Consider the following 22,742-nt stretch of genomic DNA (forward strand, 5'->3'; position numbering starts at 1 on the left):
GACTCGACAGCACATAACAACAACAACAACATATATATGGTTCAAATCCACCAGCTTCTTCTCAGAAGGACAATTTGGCAATCTACTTCCATAGTGATACTGCCTTAGAAACCCAAGGCGGGGTTACTATGAGTTGGATCCAACTCCACAGCAGTTAGTTTGGTTTTTGGTTTGAGATATATATATACACACAAGCATATATATATCTATACACACAAGAACTCTGGTGGTATAGTGCCCTAAGGCATTTGACAGCTAACCAGAAGGCTGGCAGTTCAAACCCACCCACAAACTCCTCAGAAGGAAGACTAGGAAATCTACTTCCGTAATGACACTGTCTCGGAAACCCAAGGAGGGGTCGCTATGAGTTGGATTTGACTCAGTGGCACAGTGTTTGGTCATCCCCCCCCCACTATAAAAGCTTGTTATAGAAAACAACTTTAAAATTTTTTAACAGTAAGAAAACATTTTAAAAAAGAATAAAGGCATAAAATGGAATGCAATGGGCTCATTAAAAATGATGCTACAAAAATATGTCTATTAACATACAAAGATATATGTATGTGTGTGGATGTGTACACATAGCTATATATAAATAAGTAATAAAATTAAATATGTAAGTGGCTATATACACAACACGCAACAGGACATATAATTCCATTTCTGTAAAACAAAATACATATGCACACATATATATAAATGCAATACAACCACATATATATCATATAAATAAATATATATATATATTTATAGACAGGTGTTAATTATGGTTGAGTATGAGTCGGGGCCGACTCGACAGCACATAACAACAACAACAACAACATGGGTAGGTGGGAGTATGAGTATTCTTCATGCTACTCTTCTTGTATTCTTCTGATATTTCTGAATACCTACATATGCCTAAGGAGCTCTGGTGACATAGTGCCTAAGGCATCTGACTGCTAAGTAGAAGGCTGGCAGTTCAAACCCACCAGCCACTCCTCAGAAGGAAGACTGGGCAATCTGCTTCCATAGAGATACCACCTTGGAAACCCAAGAAGAGGTAGCTATGAGTCGGGTCCAACTCCATGGCAGTGCATTGTGTTTTGTGTTACATACGCCATATATATGAAAAAACTCAGCAACTTCAGTTTGTTCATAGAATAGATTAAATATATATATGTATACTTTAAACTATATTAATGTTTATTTTGAGATAAAGCAAAGGTGGCAAAATTTTTAAAAATGGTGTATCTAGGTGAAGGCTATGTAGATATCATTATTTGCATGATATTTCTGTAGGTCTGAAATTGCTCAAAATTAAAAGTTGAGAATAAAGATAACACTAGCATTTAGCTGCTTCTCCTCCCCAAAGAAAGTACTTTGTTTTATCATAGGTTGACCATTTGATATCTCAACATATGAATCCTTTAAAATATTTTACTTAAGTTAGCTTACCAAAAAACCAAAGCTGTTGCCATTGAGTTGATTACAACTCAGAGTAGAATTGGTGCATAGGGTTTCCAAGGCTGTAGTCTTTAAGAAAGCAGATTGATACATCTTTCTCCCACAGAGTAGCTGGTCAGTCTCAAACACTGACCTGTTTAACAGCTGAGCACTTAATCACTGCACCACTGGAGCTACTTTAAGTTAGCTAACATAGTTTAAGTCAAAAATTAGCTGAAATTGCTAACATACACATGTAGATATAGAAGTATAAACATATTAATATATTTATAGTAAATGAATGTGTATCTATAGATATATATAATTTTTTTAAATGTAAAGCCCCCCACAGCACCTCTTAATAACTTAATAACTTAATAACTGCGTATGTCTCTGTAGTATATTAACCAGCTATTAATTGTTAAAATAACTATTTTAATACAAATCCATTCATTAAACATACCAGGAATCAAAAATATCAGAAAATGTTCAACTCACCTCATCTAAGTCTTGGATATAAACTGGCTTTTCCTCAAAGCCAACTGGCATTGCTTGACTGTAAGGAATTTTCACTTCTTCATAGATCTTGTTATTATCTCTTAGGATTCCTTCTGGTAAAATCATCTATAAGCATCACAAAATATAATAACAATAAAATATGAAATAACTGCTCTGATAAAAATCCTTTATTAGAGGGAGAGATAAAGAAACACTACTAGGTTTTATGATATAACATTTTTAATTCATGTAGTTAATTTAAAAGAAAGCTAGCCTAAAACAAGCCAAGCAACCACATTCACACAAAGTATCTGTCTATGAGGTATCTCATATAACCCAAAACTAAACCTGCTGCCATTGAGACAATTATGGTGCACAGTCACCCCACAGAGCAGAGCAGAAACTGCCCATAGTATTTCCTAGGCTGTAATCTTAACAGAATAAGACGGCTACAAATGAGCCACTGGTGGGTTTGAACTGCCAAATTTTTAGTTAACAGTTGCATGCCTAACCACTACGCCACCAGGGCTCCTTTCCTGTATAACACAAGAACCAAATGTATATCTGAAGAAAAAAAGATATTCATATAACTGGGAAAAAAATGTGAAATATTACAGTGTAAAGTTCATTCAAAACAGTGATTCCACTGCCTAAACCTCAAAAACACAAGTTGTATAAAGAAAGTGAGGAAAACAATTATTTTCTGAATATCTACTGTTTCAGGAACTTTATATCCACTGCACACCTCATTTTCTCAAATATTTTAAAGCACAATTTAGCAAAGTGTAATTAACTAGTAGTAGGGTCACAAGAGAAATCAGGAAAATCTATGCTATGTCCTGAGGATAGACATATTGTCCAAAAGGGGTCATAAATCAGTGGCATACCTTTGCTCCAGCAATGAAAGCTGATGTTTTCACGGCTTCAGCCCGGGAATCGTAAACATGGGGATAACGTATTTTCTCTGTACCCATCTCTCTCTGCCTGCTCAAAACAGGAGCGCTTCTAGCATTCAGAAGTGCCTGTTCTCTATAAATGAAAGAAAAAAAAGAAGGGTCAAATTTGAATTTTTATCTTGAAAATGAAAGCTAAAACAAAGTCTGGCAGTAATGATTTCAGAAAGCTTTATATTGTAAAAGAGAAGAAATTAAACTACATAAAAGAAGATATTACCAATCCTGAAATTTTCTACCAAACTAAAGAATCTGTCAAATTTTTAGATACTATTTTAGACAACACAATCTGATAAATCTGAATTATGTTCTTGGTAATTTTGTTTTCCAGAGTACTAAGATGTCTAACAAGGTATTTTCAATGTTTAAAGAACTGAATGGTACCAATGTCTTTGTTTCATGTTTCCCCTTTCTACTTCTAAATAACATGGCAAAAAAAGAAACAAGAATCCCAATTATTAATGTAGGCTTCATAGACCTACCTATTGGTGTGTGCGCAGATCTAAATATAGCTTACTACTCTATAATCTAAATCTCTCTTTGATGTGGATATAACCAAGAATATTCTAATTAAGCAGATCACTGCTTTCTTATCCCAGAAAATTAGATTTTCATACAACAAAATTCTATTCTTATAAGAAAACATGACTAGAAGTAAGAATCATCTAAACTGCTAAAACTAAACTAAAAAATGATAATGGTATGTGAAAGTAGCAATTACAGCATAAGCATTTTTCAGCTTCTGGCATTTATTACCTTTGTATTCGCAATTCCTTAGGATCAAAGCACATTAATCCTTCTCCTGAAACTTCTCCATCTTCTCCAACCTTTTTTTCTCGTCTAGCAATTCTTTTTTCTTCACGGCGATATTGTTTCATTAACTGCTTTTCTTGTTCAGACTGAATAGTGACTTGGCAACCATAATTAGGTTTAGTATTTTCTCCTAAAATTTTTTTGCAATTTTCTATAAAGCAAATTTAAGAAACATAATGTTTTACAAACCTCAGACCTGATTTTAACTTTTATAAAAAGCATTTTTTCTCTACCACCAAAAGAAAAATAGCAAAATACTCTAACTCATTCTTTAGAATTGATATATTCAGTTACATGTTTTAAGGAGAGTATTTCTTTTTGTTGCAAGGTCTAACTGACATCACAGGGTGGTTTAAGAAAAGTCTCCACATATCTCCTTTCTTACAGACTAAAAAGTGTAATGTTACCAACATTATAAATTCTTACACAAAACATAAGAAATCCATACATTTAGTTTTATAATTTTGAAATAATTATTTTATGTAACTTCAATAAATATAGTAATTACTGTTATTGTTAGGTATTGTTGAGTCAGTTCCAACTCACGGGCGACCCTATGTACAAATGAACAAAACACCGTCTGGTCCTGTGTCATCTCACAATCTTTGTTATATTTGAGTCCACTGTTGCAGCCACTGTGTCAATCCATCTCATTAAGGGTCTTCCTCTTTCTTATTGACCCTCTAATTTATGTTCTTCTTCAGGAATTGACTGTCCCCTCCTAAAAACACGTCCAAAGTATGTGAGACAAAGTCTCGCCATCCTCACTTCTAATAAGCATTCGAGCTATACTTCTTCCAAGACAGATTTGTTCGTTCTTCTGGCAGTCCATGGTATGATCAATATTCTTTGCCAAAACCATAATTCAAATACATCACATCTTCAGTCTTCCTGATTCACTGTCCAGCTTTTACTTGTATGAGAGAAAACTGAAAATACCAAAGCTTAGATCAGATGTATCTTAGTCTTCAAAGTGACATCTTTGCTTTTAACATTTTAAAAAGATCTTTTGCAGCAGATTTGGCCAATGCAGTATGTTGTTTCACTTGACTCCTGGTTCCATAATAATAATATAATAATTTTTCAATACTAATTAGCATTTGCTGTTAATAATAAAGTAAAAACATTCTTTATATAGTGTTGTTGATGGTGTTGTTAGGTGTTCAGTCCATTTTTGAGTCATTATGATCTCACATGACAGAGCAGAATAGCCCCATAGATTCTAGTCTATCATCTTTACAGAAGCAGTCTGCCAGGTCTTTCTCCCAAGAAGCTGTTGGGTGCATTTATATCACCAATCTTTCAGATACTAATCATCACTTAACCTCTGCTTCACCACAGCTTCTTCTTCACATATTACACATATTTTCCTATTTAATTGGTTGTACTCTGTTACACTGGTAGCATAGTGGCTAAGGCACTTGACTGCTAACCAGAAGGCTGGCGGTTCAAATCCACCAGCCACTCCTCGGAAGGAAGGTTGGGCAATCCTACTTCCGTAGTGATACTGCCTCGGAAACCCAAGGAGGGGTCGCTATGAGTCGGGGCCGACTCGACGGCAAATAACAACAACAACAACAACACTCTGTTACACTGAGTGTGTGTTACTATTTATTTATACATAAAAAAAATTATTGACAATAATTCAGGATATATTTAGAAGATGACCAAGTAAACAGAGAAAGAGTATGGGTCTATCTTATAACGGAAATGCAGTTTCAAAAAAAAAGAAAAGGAAGACAATAAAATCCACTAAGTGGATCAGGTTACTCAAAACCAGGGCTTCAAACTGGTTCAAAATGGTTTAGTCATGGCCAGCAGTAAAAAGGGCAGTGTTTATGTTGCATAGCAGCCAAATCTCTTGGGCATCTGATTTTGACTTGAGCAGGAAACAGGCAGCAATTGTTGTTGTTATCATCTGCCATGGAGTTGGACCCAACTCACAGCAACCCCTCCCTGGGTTTCCGAGGCAGTATCACTGCGGAAGTAGATTGCCCAACCTTCCTTCTGAGGAGTGGCTGGTGGGTCTGAACCACCAGCCAACTGATTAAAAGTCACGTACCACAGGCACTACACTACCAGAGCTCCTCACAGGCAGCAATGCCAAACCCAAAGATGGTGGCAGATCATTCCACTTTGAATGTGTGTTGACTGCCATCTTTGAGTTGGGCACTGCCTGATTCCTACTCGAGTCAAAATTCAATGCACAACAGGAACAAAAATGAATGCTGTTGAGAGCAATCTAATTAATAAATATTGATTGTGTTGAGGACTGATTAGTTTCCAGGCACTGTTACTAGGTTAGGAAGACAATGAAGAATGACCTTGCTCCATACTCTGATGGAGCACAGGGCAAGTTATTTTATCAAATTCTAAGATTTAATATAGAACAGGAAGGAATTAAGCACAGCATCGAGATGAGAAAATTACCCTTCTAATTCATTCTAAGTCATATCTTTGCTACTCTGAGACTTTTGTCATTGCCTCAATACAATATTTGAATATGCTCAATCACATGAAATAACCCCCTTGTATAATGGCATTATCAGCCTTAAAAGTAAAAAATGAAAAATAAAGATCTATTGTATTCCAAAATTATGAAGTAAGATATAGTCTCATCTATACTACAACTGTATTTTATAGTTTTGAGAAGTATCTTTCTAAATAATTCTTATATACCTATTATATAATGATTGAATTTATAATTAACTTTCAGTACTAAAATTATAACAGGTTGCATTTATACCGTAAAGTAAAAGAAAACTTAAATTGTCTGTGAATGCATACAATCAGCCAGACATGAAACAAATTTTTTGAAAATGTGAATAATGATATATACTTTTTATCAGAAATGAATGTTAAATATTTCAAATGAGGAATTATAAATACTTTAAGCTCTGGTAGCATAGTGGCTAAGGCACTTGACTGCTAACCAGAAGGCTGGCAGTTCAAACCCACCAGCCACTCCTAGGAAGAAAGATGGGGCAATCTACTGTCGTGAAACCACTTCGGAAATCCAGGAGGGGCTGCTATGAGTCAGGTCTGACTCAACGGCACACAACAAGTGAAGAACTAAATGCCATGATAATTGTTAGCATTTTTTAAAAATATGATAGTTACAAAATACTATTGTCTACATTTGAGATCATTCAAATAAAGAAATTAAAATGAAAAGAAGAAAGTACGTCTACCCCAATGAAATCTTTGTAACACCTCAGTCAGAATATAATGGAATCCTGTAAGCCTGAACATAATAGGTAATTTTAAAAAACATGCTGTAATGTAACAAATGCATAAATATATAGTTCTTGATGGATTTGGCTAAACTATAGAGGTGAACAAGTAGAAATAAAATGAATAAGCTTACCAATGCTTTTAAATTTTACAGCAGAAAAATGTAGAAGCCTGCATTCTTTTAGAATGTGATTATGATAGGAAAAAATCTTTGCATAATTACTCAAAATATTGTCACTTAGCATCATAAGCTAACATTAGTTTGATTTTACAACACATCCTGTACTAAACATTCTCCACATCAGCACTCAAAACAGAATCTAATTCACAGCTATTCTCAACTACAAGGTCAATATACTGTACCCACTCATCTCTTACCTACATAAATGGAGGGAAGAGGAGAATGGATTATGTATTCACATTAAAGAAAACAAAATAAATTAGCTTGAAAGCTAGAAAGTGCTAAATGGCAAGAAGCCATTGCTTCTAATACAGTAATTTCAGAGAATGAAAAAAAAAGGACAGCATGTGGTTAATAACTAGTCATACCAAGGTAGCCTGATAACGAATATAAATACAAGCTGATAGCTATGAAAGGATTTTGTAGAATCATTGAGCACAAAATTTGTATCAAAAAGATAGAAGTAGATGAGAACAATGATAAAGTAACAAGATTCTCATGATTATTTCCTTCAAGAATATTTCCTACCCCCAGAGAATTTTAGGAAAATAATTTTTTTTTCATATATACAAAAAAAAAAAACCTATTTTTTTTAAAAAAGAAAAATACTTTTAAACTACACTGGTTGCCAGCTTCTTTAACACAATCCTTATAAAAACTTAAAAGTCTATTTTGTTTAAATCCCCTAAAGTTCAGAATATTATATTATTAGATAGTAGAAACATGGATAATGACCTAGCATAGTATTAAAGAGTAAATGCAATGATGAAAAAGTAGAAAACATTCAAAGACAGGCTGATGGTTCAAATATACTTATTTTTGGTAATTTGAATTTTGCTAGACAGTACTAACTCATCATCTAAAGCTTTCTAAAGAAATATGTAAAATGTTTGTCTTCAACATTCTAAAAATACCAATTAGCACTATTAAAAGCTGGAGTCAGTAAATATTTCTGTATTAACAAAAACAAAATAAAACACAAAATTCCTAGAACTTACCACATTGCAGGACTGTCTTTATTTTTATTTTTTTAATAAGAAAAAATGTATTGTGCTTTGAGTGCAAATTTACATAGCCAACTTATTTTTACATTCAACAGTTTATGGACATCTGGTTTCATGGCCCCAATTACCGCCCCCAACCATAAAAAAAATGAGCTCTGGTAGCATAATGCCTAAGGCAATTGACTGCTAACCAGAAGGCTGGCAGTTCAAACCCACCAGCCACTCCTCAGAAGGAAGATGGGGCAATCTACTTCTGTTGTGACCTTGGAAACCCAAGCAGGAGTCGCTATGAGTCAAGTCTGACTCAATGGCACACAACAACCACAACAACCATAAAAAACTCTCCTCCCCTTTCCTCCCTATGACCACCACCCCCATGCCCCTCTCATCCATGCATTCCTGTCTGTTCAGCTTTCTCTCTATGTGAGTGCTACCCCTCTGGTGTCTCATGGCTGCTTGATCCAAGGGGTGCATCACCCTAGAGTAGGTGGGTGCATCACCCTGGGGTAGATGTTCTGTATGTAGGTTTTTCTACTGTTGGGGTGAGAGCCAATCCATGGAAGTGAGTCCATTTCTAGGCCCAAAGGATAATCCAGGGCCATAGTCTCAGGGGTTCCACCAGTCTCTTCCCAGCCAGTAAATCTGGTCATTTTTGTGTTTCTGAACTTTGTTCCACATTTTCCTCCAACTCTATCCAGGATCTCCAGATTTGATCCCTTTCTGAGCAGTTGGCATTGGTAGTCATACACCATCTAGTTCTTCTGGTCTCAGGTCATGAAGGCTGAGGTCCTCATGGGCAGGACTACATTTTCAAACATGTTCCTTTTCTTCAGGCAAATACTCATTTAAATATTCCTAACCCTGTTGGCTTACTATACTGTGTCTGATTAAGTAATCTTCACTAGGTGGTAGCCTGAACAAGGTAGTTTATGTGTGTTCAAAACACATGAAAAAAAAAAACTAAGAGACTTACAGAAAGACAAAGGCCCTAAATTCCAAGTTTTAAAAAATCTCAAAGCAACTCCACACTTCTGAGAACACCTATCAGTAACCAAAATATATGATAAAGAAAATCCTTAAGAAATTTTAGATGTAAATTAAGGCTGCTTTTATAATTTACTTTTACTTTCATAGTCATAAAGGAGCTCTGGTGGTGTAGTAGTTAAGGCATTTGGCAGCTAACCAAAAGGTTGGCAATTTGAACCCAACCGCTACTCTGTGGAAGAAAGATAAGGCAGTTGGCTTCTGCAAAGATTTTCAGCCTTGGAAACCCAATGGGGGTCACTATGAGCCAGAATCAACTGAGTGCCAATGAGTCTGGTCATATTCATAAACGTAAGAAAAAAGTGACATAACTTCAAAAAAGAAGAAGCATAGTTGTTGTTGGTGAAGCTTATTTAAAAATTTTGGCTTCCTAGTCATCTCTGATTCCTAACTACTATATGTTTTTCTCCCTATCCTTGAAAGTTAAAATTTCACTAGAACTTGTCTCATAAATATTCTCTATTATCAATACCAATTTATTTATGGTACAAAAGACTAAGCCACTATGTCTTCTTTTTACCAGATTCTTTCATTTTCCACACATTAATCAGTTTTTTTTTTTTTTTTACAATGAAACAAATAAGTCTATTGTTGAAAGCAACATAGGATAGGGAGGGTCTTCTGGAAAAAAACGGAAAACCTGCTAGACAAATTCTAAAAGAGCTGTAACACTACATTAATCAGTTTTAAGAGAGAATATAATAATCTTTCTCTACCAGGCAGAATGGAGTAGCTTGCAGCAGACTAACATTACCACGATGAAAAATTTTAATACCCAGATGAATTTAAAAACATATGTTTAAAGGCATAAGAGAGCATTGAATCTATAAACATGGAAGGAAAAAATATTCTAGAGTGTACAGAGACCATAGATAGAGAGGTCAGCCGGTGATCTGCAGACTCCTGTTCCCCAGGAGCAGAATCTGAAAAGCCAAGGAGTACATGCAGTAAAGGGCTGCTGCTGACTGTCATTCAGCTCAGAACCAGAAGTACAAAAATTGGAGAATTTCTTTTTTTGGGCGTGGGGGTGGGAGTAGGTTCATATACATGGCTGGGATGCTCCTTAAGACATCTGTTAAATTATAAAGTTGCCCAGGGTAGCAAGATAAAATGCTGAAATGGTTTAAAAAGAAAGGGGGGGGGGGACATGAAAAGTGAAAGAAATTTTTTAACAGTTTCACAGTATTACAATATACAAGAAGCAAAGATTAGAAGGAGGGATCTTGGTGAGAGATATTACTACATAAATTGATCCTAAAGGACTATGACCTGGGGATTGGGATAAATCATAATGACTCATCTTGAACATTCTAAAAATATAAATTGGCACTATTAAAAGCTAGAATCAGTAAATATATCTGTATTCACACCAACAAAATAAAATACCAAATTCTTAGAACTTACCACATTGCAGGACTGTCTTTATTTGTATTTATTTACTTTTTAATAAGAAAAAATGTATTGTGCTTTGAGTTCAAATTTACATACCAAACTTGTTTTACATTCAACAGTTCATGGATATCTGGTTTCATGACCCCAATTACTGTCCCCAACTGTAAAAAACTCTCCTCCCCTCTCTTTCCCATGATCACTCCCACCCCCATGAGGCTTATCAAACATGCAATCCAGCATCCATACAGCACTGTCTATGAATGGATTGTAGTGATCAACCCACCCTCTAACTCACAAAAGGCAGAAAATATCATGTGAATCTACTAAAATTTCTAACATGTCATATGTCTGGCATTCAATAAAAAAAAATTAGGTATATATATCAAGAGACAGAAGAATATGCCTGAAAATAAAGAGAAAAAAAATGACAAAAATAGACACCTACAGCTCATTCAAATATCTTAGCAGACAATAAATTTAAATATAATTGCAATGATAATGTTCAAATTTCCAAAGCTGACAAAAATTATCCTCTGGCAAATTCAAGCTCTGTAAACTCAAAGATAAAGGATATACAAACATACATGCATACATGTGATCAGCTCACATTCTCTCAAACTCACTAAAGGAAGAAACATCATGTGAAGCCACTAAAATTTCTAATATACCATATGTCTGTCATTCAATGAAAAAAAGTATTAGGTATATATATCAAGAGACAGAAGTATACGCCTGAAAATAAAGAGAAAAAAAGATGACAAAAATAGATACCTAAAGCTCATCCAAATACCTTAGCAGAAAATAAATTTAAATATAATTGCAATTACAATGTTCAAATTTCCAAAGCTGATGAAAACTATCAACTGACAAATTCAAGCTCTATAAACTCAAAGATAAAGAATAAACACACGTACATGCATAAATGCACATTCACATTCACAAGCAAAGACTCACATACACAGTCATAAGGCCAAATTGTAGCCTACTTAGCTTGCTGTTCTAGCATCCATTAATACCTTTCACCCAGTGAAAGTTGTTCTTCCACTCAGTTTCTGTCATGGACATTTCTGTCTTTTCACCTATTCCCTCAATGGTGGTCTTACTCCTTGTCCTTCCAGCCATGCCTCATATGGCTTTCATATGTTAATGCATTAGAAACTTTTAAACTGACCAAAAACACACTTGAGCACATGTCAACCACAAGACACCATTCTGCTTGCAATATATGAGCACTCGCTTACAATTCCAGCTTGTTCTTACCTTATCCCTTGGTAACACAGGTCCTATGGTTTCCTCTCTTGGATCTGTGGGTAATAAATTCTATTTTTTTTCTGGCATTCCTGAACAAGTCTCATCTTCTCATGCCACAACTGATAGGCCATCCAAAACACCTACAGTTCCCTTTGGGTCAACCTTAATATACATATATACACCTAGATACATTATAGTCAAACTGCTAAATACCAAAGAGATCATCTTAGAGAAGTCAGAGGGCGAAAACACACACATACATACACACACCCATTATCTTCCATAGTAGCAAAAAAAAAAAAAAAAAGATTAAACAGTTGATTACTCAAAAGACAGTGTGTAAGCCAGATGACAATGGAGGCTCAACTACAACTTGCCAGGCCCATAGTTAGTACTTACATATTCATATTTAACAACAAATTTTTCTCTATGCTAAGTGGTTTTATCTTAAAAAAAACAAAAAACTGCCATAACCAAACACAAATAGAATCAATGCTACCAAAGCTCCTTCCCATTTAGGTCACTTATATTTATGTTTTATAATAGGTCACATCCAAGACACTTAAAGGATGGTATCAATGAAATAGGTAATAGACAAAAAGATAAAAAAAAAATTATTTTCCCTGTAAATTAGAATCACTACTGTATTTTCTTACCTTGAAGAGCTTGTAACTTATCATTTGAAGAATTAAGAAATCTATCCACAATCATAATTCTATTTTGGAGGAGCTTCTCAATAAGTTCAAGTCCTTCAGGTCCCAGTAGTTCAAATAACTTGTAAGAGATTGAAAAAACAAAGAAACAAACAAAAAGTTATTTCAAAAAAATTTTTTTTCAAGTTATTAATATATACAGCAGAGACTGAAACTAAGTTCAGAAGCCAAACTTAAGTACCAAAAAAACTAAAAAGAAATTTAGGAAAGAAAGAAAATCCTTCACTTTGTAAAGTGTTTTCAACTATAAGGGGGTAATCTATAATTATATATTTGAAGAACATAGTTCAATTTTTATAATTATTATCAGTTATATATAAAACTGTAAGTCACAAAAGAACAATTCCTTACACTTAGTTTTTCTGATTACAGCCAAATAAAATTCTACAATTACTTTGTTTTTCAATATATTGTTTCCAAGTTGTTGTTGCTGTTACGTGCCGTCAGGTCAGACCCAACTCATAGTGACCACTCCTTGGGTTTCCGAGGCAGTATCTCATGGAAGTAGATTGTCCAACCTTTCTTCCAAGGAGTGTCCGGTGGGTTTAAATTAAAAGCCTTCTGGTTAGCAGTATGCTACCAGACACTATGCTACCAGAGCTATTTTTCCTATCACTTACTAGGTGGTGTTTTATCACATCTTTATAATGTTTTAATGAATCATGACTACATGCCAAAATCTTTACATATATTTTAAAGCTTTCTAAAATCTAAAACACAGTACTGCAAATCTTTCATGAAACTTTATAAAAGTTTTCCATATCCATTAAATGCAGAGCAGTTGTCAAAAATTAAGTCAAGTCCACAGTCAGATGACTAGTTTCAGAATTCAGAGTCTTTCAAGCATATAAAAACAGGTAGTCCCCAGGTTAAGAACACCCAGTTTATGAACAACTCCAATTTGTCTGTTAATGCAAGGCTTCAAAGTGGTTCCATAATGACAAACAAGAATGGACTAGAATTTTCACAATTTGGGTGATTCATCATAGTAACTGGAACAAGAAAAATTAGATTGAAACTCTAGAATAAGAGACTCAAAAAAGTTGTAGTGAGCCCTCTCAGGAGCCTGATGTGAGACTGGATGACCAGCAGGACTGTGGAGAGCCATACACATTCAAAGCAACACAGTCAGCCACCATCATTGAGCAGAACACTGCCATCATTGTATGAGGCACCATCATCTTTGAAGCCCTGCTTTAATGTTATGTAAATCTGCCCTCACTTTGAAAGAGAGAACCAACTCCTACTTGCAAGAAATTCTTCATTATCAGCACCTTCATTTGGTACACATGCAGCTCCTAAATAACTGAAAAGGTTTCAAGCCTTTTCTTGCATTAAATTAAGGCTAAATAAGAACCATCTGCACCTGTTCCAACTAAACTACAAATTCTTAAAACACAGGAACAGACATTGTTCATTACTCAGGGACTGCCTGTATAAGAACTGTTCCAGAAAGCCTTTATATTTCTTCAAGTATGTGTGTGTGTGTGTGTGTACACATAATATATAAACACACACACACCACAATTGTTTCCTGTACAAAAATGTTATACTCTAACTTTACATGTAACGATTATCATATTAAATGATTTCTTAAAGAATTTACATAAACATACTTAATTAAATTATAAAACTATGTTGGGTACATATGACACATTAAATGTTCAATAGGTTTCTTTTTGCTGTTCCTTTTACTGAAGTGATCTACACAAAAGGACACTAAAAGAAAGAAAATCCATTATTAAAGATCTTCCTGTCCTCTCAGTTCTATATATGCCAGCCACTGTTATATTTTCACACAAATAACACTAGTGTTGTTTGTTTGCCAAATGCTACCTCTTCCCAGGCGGTATTTAAGTAAGCAACACTATGCCAATTTTTTTTTAACATGTTGCTCTAAGAAGAAATCCTAGCTACACTGATGGCACTGGCAAAAAACTAGACTTCAGGACTTGACAGAATACCAAGTGAAATGTTTCAAAAAATGGATACAACACTAGAAGCATTCACTTGCCTATGACAAGAAATTTGAAAGATAGCTACCTGGCCAACTGACTGGAAGAGATCCGTATTTGTGCCCATTCCAAAGAAAGGTGATCCAACAGAATGTGGAAATTATCGAACAATATCATTAATATAACATGAGTAAAATTTTGCTGATGATAATCCAGTAATAGTTGCACAGCTGTACATAGGCAGGGAACTGCCAGAAACTTAAGCCATTTCAGAAGAGGACTTGGAACGAGGGATCTCATTGCTGATATCAAATGGATCTTGGCTGAAAGCAGAGAATATCAGAAAGATGTTTACCTGTGTTTTATAGACTATATAAAGGCATTACACAAATTATGAAAAACATTGTGAAGAATGGGAATTCCAGAGCAGTTAATTGTGCTCATGAGGAACCTGTACATAGACCAAGAGGCAGTTGTTGGAACACAATGAGGGAACATTGTGTGGTTTAAAATCAGGAAAGGTGTGTGTCAGGGTTGTATCCTTTTATAATACTTATTTAATCTATACACTGAGTAAATAATCCCAGAACAAGGTCTCTATCAAGAAGAACAAGGTATTAGGACTGGAGAAAAATTCATTAAGAACCTACAATATGCAAATGACAGAACTTTTCTTCCTGAAAGTGAAGAGAATTTGAAGTACTTACTGGTGAAGATCAAAAACTACAGCTTTCAATATGGACTACACTTCAACATTAAGTGAAAATCCTCACAAGCTGACCAATAAGCAATATCATGATGAACAGAGAAAATAGTGAAGTAGTCAAGGATTTCACTTTACTTAGATCTACAATCAATGCCCAGGAAAGGACCAGTGAAGAAATCAAGAGGCGTATTATGTTGGGCAAATCTGCCACAAAAGACTTCTTTAAAAAGTGTTAAAAAGCAAAGATGTCACTTTGAGTACTAAAGTGTGCCTTACTCAAGCTATGGTATTTTAAATCGCCTCATACACAGGCAAAAGCTGGATAATGAATAAGGAAGACCAAAGAAGAATTGATACACTTGAATGATGGTAATGCCAAAGAATATGGAATATACTGAATATACCATGTACTGCTAGAAGGATAATTAAATCTGTCATGGAAAAAAGTACAACTAGAATGATTCATAAAAGTCAGGATGGTGAGACTTTGTGTCATATAATTTGGACATGTTATCAAGGAGGGACTAGTCAGTGAAAAAGAGGAAGATCCTCAATAACTTGGACTAATAAAATGGCTACAAAAATGGGATCAAACATAGCAACAATTGTGAGGATGGCACAGGACTAAGCAGTGTTTCCTTCTGGTGTACACAGGCCACTGTGAGTTGGAACTGACTCAATAGCATCTAACAACAACTTTCTTCCAACAACATTATCTGTATGATAACATTGTTGGGAAACAACATAACACAACATGATGAACGTGGAAGCAGATATGAGGTTCCACCTGGCTTCTATTAAACCAGACACTAAACATATCTGCAAAAATATAAAATAAAGCCACTTTTTAAATATTATGGCTCTAGGTAATAGTTTTAACTGCTGTTGTTGTTATGTGCCGTAGAGTCAGACCCGACTCATAGCGACCCCTCCTTGGGTTTCTGAGGTGGTATCACTACGGAAGTAGGTTGCTCAACCTTCCTTCCGAGGAGTGGCTGCTGGGTTTGAACTGTCAGCCTTCTGGTTAGCAATCAAGTGCCTTTGGCACTACGCTACCAGAGCTCCTCAGTTTTAACTCAAATATCTATTTACATGAACTTTTAATGGGCTTATTATAATTACTTTAAGTGAATATACAACTTTATTTTAATTTAAAAATAGTAAATATCAGTAGACATCTATATAAGCAAAAGTCTTTGGAGTGCTCAATAATTTTAAAGAGTATAAAAAGATCCTGAGACCATTAAGTTTGATAACTGATGACCAAGAAACACTTCTAAATGGTCATACTCTGCTTCCTTTATACCTGTATTTTCACAGGTTTTTCATTACATGGAACATTTAAAAGCTCATAATATTTATGAGGCATACTGGAGTAAATAGATAAGACAGCTCTGATCAAAGGAAGACGAGTTGAAGGTCCTAATGGTCCACAGCCCCACAAAAATGCCTTGAGGGCTGACGATGATAGCTTCCAAGCCTACCTATAGCCCATACATGGTGCATGCCTGGCACACCAGTTAAAAATGTTAACTACACTAACACAAAAATCAGTTCACATTATATGATAGCTTAAAATCCTTAACAGTGCCCTACTTCCTGTAAGAAAAAAATCTAAACTTCTGAGAACCCACACATGACCTTTTTTTGTTTGTCTCCAAAAGACCTGTCTAACATCATACATTCTGGACTTCCACAAATGACAAATCCTTCCCACTGAATCACACCAGCCCATCTGCAACTCTCAGCAGCAGCCTGCTCTGTAACATCTCCATGCAACTGAACATGTGACTGAGTGGGACACTCTTTCCAGTCTCCTCAGCCTGTTAACCTACCCTTCTAGTCTTCAAAAACTAGCTGAAATAGTAACTCTTCTATGAGTTGTTCTCTGTCTTTATTTATTTCATGGCAATTAGCAGAAAGCTTCTCCATTATTCCACATCCTTCTTCAAAGCACATTTCCTCCCTGTTCTCAAGAGTCAAAATAGTACAGGCCAAACGGTAGTCCTAATTAAGATTTATCAAAGATATGCTTCATTGGGTAGCATGATCTTAATATTTTAACACCCAAATAAGTGCCATCATTTTTTTAAGGGAATCATTAGAAGTACTAGTCTTCTTTAGTAGATTAAGCTATTTCTAGATTAAAATAATAATTGTCTTTAAACATAACCTGAAAAACGAAAGGGTCCCCAATGGACTGCAGTTTTAGAAGACACAAAGGAATCTTTTGCTAGAAACTAGGAGTGTTCATCTGCTAACTAAAAGGTCAGCAGTTCAAAGCCACCATTTACTACACAGGAGAATGATATGAAAATCTGCTTCCTTAAAGATTTTAGCTTTGGAAACTTTATGTAGCAATTCTACTCTGTCACATAGGGTCGTTATGAGTCAGAATTGACTCAGCAGAAATGGGGTTGATCCGATACAGATGAGGAATAAATTTCTGATGTTGTTATTTAATCTCTTTCAATTTCTTACAGTCCTAAATAACTTAAGGACTCTCTTCTTACCTCAAAAAGCTTATCACAAGTATAGGAAATGGAACTAAATTCAAATGAAGTATTCTAAATAACTGATAATAACAGATCTGTGAAAAACTAGAGTCAGGCAAATAATGTAGACACCTGAAAATGTTAGTATATATTAGGTACCCAAATATTTTCTTAAAATTGTGTAAATCCATAGCAATCATACAATGCTAGGAAATAACATTTACTAAAAAATTATGTAGAAATATGTCTAGGAGTATTATGTATTGCCAATAATAATAATAATAATAATGTATTAAAAAAAAAAAAAAAAAAAAGGACAAAGCTCTGAGAAGTAAGAAACTCTGGGAAGATGAAGGCTTAAACAGACTATCATTATGACCCTCCTCCACAACCATAACAAGAAATACAACAAAACAATGGTACTCATTTTTGAGGGACTGCAAATCAGGGAGCAGAGGAAAGCAGTGGACAACTGTAGTCAGGCAAGAATCAATGAATCAACAGTCACATAAGGTAGGAATATTGCTTTTCTCACCATCCCTGTCCCTTACCCCAGTCATGAGGGCTACTGGCTACTATGAACTGAAGTGACCTCAGATAAAGAGCCTGCTTCCCCAACCACAACAGTCCCACCTATACAAAGAGACAGGACTCCCAGCTTCTGCTCTATAACCAAAAGCAGACCTCCCCAGAGGTCTGTTTGGTATGTTCATTCACAGCAGCTAATACTCTACCAGGCAGATTCTGGTAGCAATCAGGCAGACCTCCATGGACATTTGAACAGAGCATGACACCTCTTTACCTACCAAGTAACTGTTGGTGGCTAGGCTGTTGCACACTACTACAGATGGTCTTCCAGTGGAATCTGCTCCCATTGTCAGTACTCTACCTATACTACCTGTGCCCTAAAGCTCAGTGTGTTATGAAATTGACACAACAGACCTGCCTGGGGATCAGTGTGAGTCTATCTACTCAACCTTCCAGTTGACACTGAAGACTACTGACTAAGGCTGCTTGGTGCTAGGAAGTAGGCATCTTTAGTGAAGGTTATATTCTCTACCAATATACTGTGATACAGGCTCTGATAGCAACAAGGCTGACTTCCTTGGGCATTCATTTAGAGTATGACAACCTCTCCCCCAACCAGTAACTGTCAGCTGCTGGATTAACAGGAACTCCTACAGATTCCCTACACTGTAGTCAGGAGGTGACCCTAACCATCAGAGGGCCACTGGGGCTCCAAAACCAACAAGACAGATCTTTTGGAGGTACTTCTGGGGAGTGCAAGCCCTTCCTCCTCCTGAAATGGAGGAAAGTCTGTGTTTCCCCTGAATGTCAGCTCAAATACTAGCAACCCCTACAGAACAAGGAAGGACACAAAAGGCAAAATTGAAGGGTGAAATCCAGCCCCTCAGGGGGATTGCTAGGTACAGGTTTTCTAAGTAAAAACATGGTTGCAGAAACAGAAGTAATAGCCAGAGAGAGAGAACTGCACCTCCTGGTAGACAGATTAATCAGTACATGATATCTCACCTGAGTAGTGGTACCTCTTGGTGCATGGACTGACCACAGCCTGTCCTCTGGTGTGTTTGGGAGAGACTGAAAGTTGAAAACTGAGATTTGGAATGTTGGAATCCTAATTAACCAATGCAGGTGAAGGAGATATCACAAAGAGGAAAAGGAAACTGAAAGTAAACCCGAAGGCACTGCCTATTTGAGTTTTTTGCAGAAAATAATCTGAGCAAAATCACCAAATAGTGGGAAAACCGAGAAAGTTAACACCTTTGAAAATTCTAATGCCTGAACAAAAAACCTCACAAAACACACAAGTAACAGAGAAACAATGACATGTCCAAATGAACAAGAAAAAAGGAGTTAAAGCCTATCTCTTTCTATTTGGGGATGAACAAATAATGGGGGGATGGGGGAGGCAATATAATACAACAATAGTAATCATAATTTAAAACCAAATGAAAATAGACAAAAAGCTAAAAGAAATAAAACAATGCAAGAACAAAATGAGAATCCAATGAAAGAAATGCTGCAACTGAAAGGGATAATAAAATGAGAAACATGACAGGAATTACCAACAGACTTAATAAAGCAGAAAAAAGGATCAGTAACTAAGAGTATGACAGTTAAAATTATAGAAAATCAAGAGCAACAAGAACAGAGACAGCAAGAGACTTAATATACGCATGATAGGAATTGCAGAAGGGGAAGAGAGAGAAAAAAGGACTGAAAGAATACTTGAAGAAATAATGACCAGAAAATGTCCCTAATCTAACAAAGGACATGAATCTGCAAATCCAAAAAGCTCAAAGAACTGCAACAGGATAAACCCAAAGAGAGCTATACCAAGATACATTACAGTTACCCTTTCAAAAAGTAAAGTTAAAGAGAGAGAATCTTCAAAGCAGTGAAAAAGCAGCAAACAGTCACATACAAAGGATACTCAATGAGATTAAAACAATGATTTCTTGCCAGAAACACTGGAAGCCAGAAGACAAAAGAATGATATATTTAAAGAGCTTCAACAAACAAAAAAACACTGTCAAACAAGAATACAATATCCAACAAAACTATCCTTAAAGATAAAGGGTGAAATTATAATAATCCAAAATAAACAGAAGCTGAGAGAGTTCATTGACCTTACAGAAAAATACCAATGGATGTTCTGTAGATGGAAGGGGAAAAATCACTAGAAAGTAATCCAGAGCTTTAAATAAAAAGAAAGATTCCTAACACAGGCAGATGCACGGACAAGTGTAAACGCTAGTTATGAAGTATTTATGCTTGATCATTCTAAATGATTTGTCCTTTGTGTTTTTCAATAACAAATACATGAAAAGCAAGGAAAAATTATGTTACACAGCACATGAAATATAAAAATGTAATTAGGGATAACAACAACAAAGGCAGAGAAGAATGGTATCAATACAGAATTTTTTGTATGTTACTGAAATTAAGTTGGTACCAACTTATTCTAGAATGTTATGAACACAAGATGCTAAATGCAATATTTATTAACCATTAAGAAAAAATATTTTAAAAAATACACAAAAGAAGCAGTACTAAAAGACAAAAACAAAGAAGGCTAAACACACACACACAAAGTAAAAGAATGGCAGAAGTAACTTACTTCTTATCTGTAATTATAGTGAATGTAAACTGACTAAACACACCAATCAAAAGGAAGAGAGTGGCAGGATGGATTTACAAAACAAAACAAAAAAAAAAAAAATGATCCAACTATACGCTGTCTGCAAGAGATATACGTTAAACCAAAGGACACAAATAGGCTGAAATGAAAGGATAGAAAAAATATTCCATGAAAACAATAACTAAAATATCTAAGAAAATTATAAACAGTTATATCTTTTGATCCACAACATATTATTGATCTACAAAACAGAATGAGAATATTATCTATCTTCTGATATGAGAAGATCTCCTAGTGTTTCTGAGTTACCATTCGGCTGAAATGGTAAAAGCACACTGAACTGACTGAATATTTACGGTGTATTTCACCCTTCTCACATCATTTAGCTTTAGGTTACATATAAAAATCTTAGTTCAATCTTTGCCCTTTAAAAAAACTTATGGGAGACTGACTTCAGACATGACATGATCAGGAGCTCTGTGGAACTGCTGTCCAGTGAAACTGGTGAAAATATAATAAACCACCATTTAGAGCCTCTTGAAATGGTACTAAAGACATAGATTAAGTCAAGAAACAATTTTTCAAGAAAATTTAGTATGAAAAACCAGTCTTGGTATTTGAACTAAGACCACTCACTTTCTGCTTCCTGCTCAGCAAGAAAATAAAAAAAAGAAAATAAATAAAAAAATAAATAATAAAAAAAAAGAAAATAAGAAAATAAGACTGTTGTACTTTAGAGCACAGAGTTCTCATCCTCACCACTCCCTATCAGGTAGCTTTCTTCCTGGGAGGAGCAGGACAACAGCATTTCTCATACTGCCCTGAGCTATGTGTTGCTGGAAGAGCTCTGCGAGAGTGCAATTGTGAGGTAGGGCTTCCTCCTTCCACCCTGACACACTCATGGGCTAGAGGCTCTACCTTTGGACGTAGGATCACAGAAAATACTAGGACCTCACACACCCCCCTGCCCTGCTTTATAAGGCAATGGGTCCATGAAAGGAAAGGCAGACCATAGTCTAAAGTCACCCTCCATTCCACCTAGTGCTCAGCCCCTAAAGCAGGAAAGATGCATGCCAATCCTCTCCCATCCCCAGACAACTGTTGAAAATAGTAGAGCAATCACTAGCAACGAGTAGAGTGTAACAGCTAAACATGGTCAGGAAAAGAGAAGAAAGCCCCTTCAACAGCATATCCCAGAAAGGCATACCCCAAATTGCCCCTTTTTTGAGGAGCAATTATCAAAGGCCCAAAAGTTAGGAGCAGCAGAGATTATCTCCTCTAAAATAAATCAGCTAGTCAAATAAGCAAGTAACAATCATAAAGCCTTAGGTGGGGAGGATGGGGATGACTCAGTACCCTGAACTGCTACAAAATATTATCTAAAATGTCCCGTTTCTGACAGAAAATTAAGAAGCATGCAAAAACAGGGAAGTATGACCCCATACACTAGGAGAAAAAGCAGGGAACAGAAACTGTGTACCTTTGAGAACAATCAGATGTCAGACTAAAGAGAAAAGGAATTCAAACTAGCCATTATAAATGTTCAAAGAACTAAAAGAAGCCATGACTAAAGCAGCATGACAATTCTGCATCAAACTAGGAAATATCAATAAAGAAATTACTTTAAAAAAAATCAAATGGAAATTCTTCAGTTGAAAAGCATAAACCTGAAATGAAAATTTCACAAGATGGGCTCAAAAGTATATCTGAACTGGCAGAAGAGTTAGCAAGCTGTAAAACAGACTGATAGAGATTATGCAACCTGAAAACAGAGAGAAAAAACAATAAAGAAAAACCAACAAAGCATCAGGCAACTGTGAGATTTCACTAAGTGTACCAACATATATGTAAACCAAACCAAACCAAACCCACTGCTGTCGAGTCACATCTGACTCATAGCAAACGCTTCTTGAGT

The 22,742-nt window shown here is 35.6% G+C and overlaps 1 protein-coding gene and 1 non-coding gene across 2 annotated transcripts in view; both read right to left on the bottom strand.

Annotated features, from left to right (window-relative positions):
* The window catches only part of ASCC3 (activating signal cointegrator 1 complex subunit 3), a 515,455-nt gene that overhangs the window by 417,630 nt on the left and 75,083 nt on the right, over window positions 1-22,742 (bottom strand). The window contains exons 4-7 of the mRNA XM_007942265.2: window positions 12,452-12,569; window positions 3,633-3,840; window positions 2,811-2,952; window positions 1,924-2,049 (exon numbers count right to left, since the gene is read on the bottom strand). Coding sequence (XP_007940456.1) covers window positions 1,924-2,049; window positions 2,811-2,952; window positions 3,633-3,840; window positions 12,452-12,569 — 594 coding nt within the window. The remainder of the gene's footprint in view (window positions 1-1,923; window positions 2,050-2,810; window positions 2,953-3,632; window positions 3,841-12,451; window positions 12,570-22,742) is intronic.
* Window positions 9,765-9,826, bottom strand: LOC122150103. The gene has a single exon (XR_006163487.1). It is a non-coding gene; the product is annotated as a U7 small nuclear RNA (small nuclear RNA).

Source organism: Orycteropus afer, unplaced genomic scaffold (genome assembly GCF_000298275.1).
Source record: "Orycteropus afer afer isolate SDZICR_OR568_19922 unplaced genomic scaffold, OryAfe1.0 scaffold00087, whole genome shotgun sequence".
NCBI classification, from domain to species: domain Eukaryota; kingdom Metazoa; phylum Chordata; class Mammalia; order Tubulidentata; family Orycteropodidae; genus Orycteropus; species Orycteropus afer.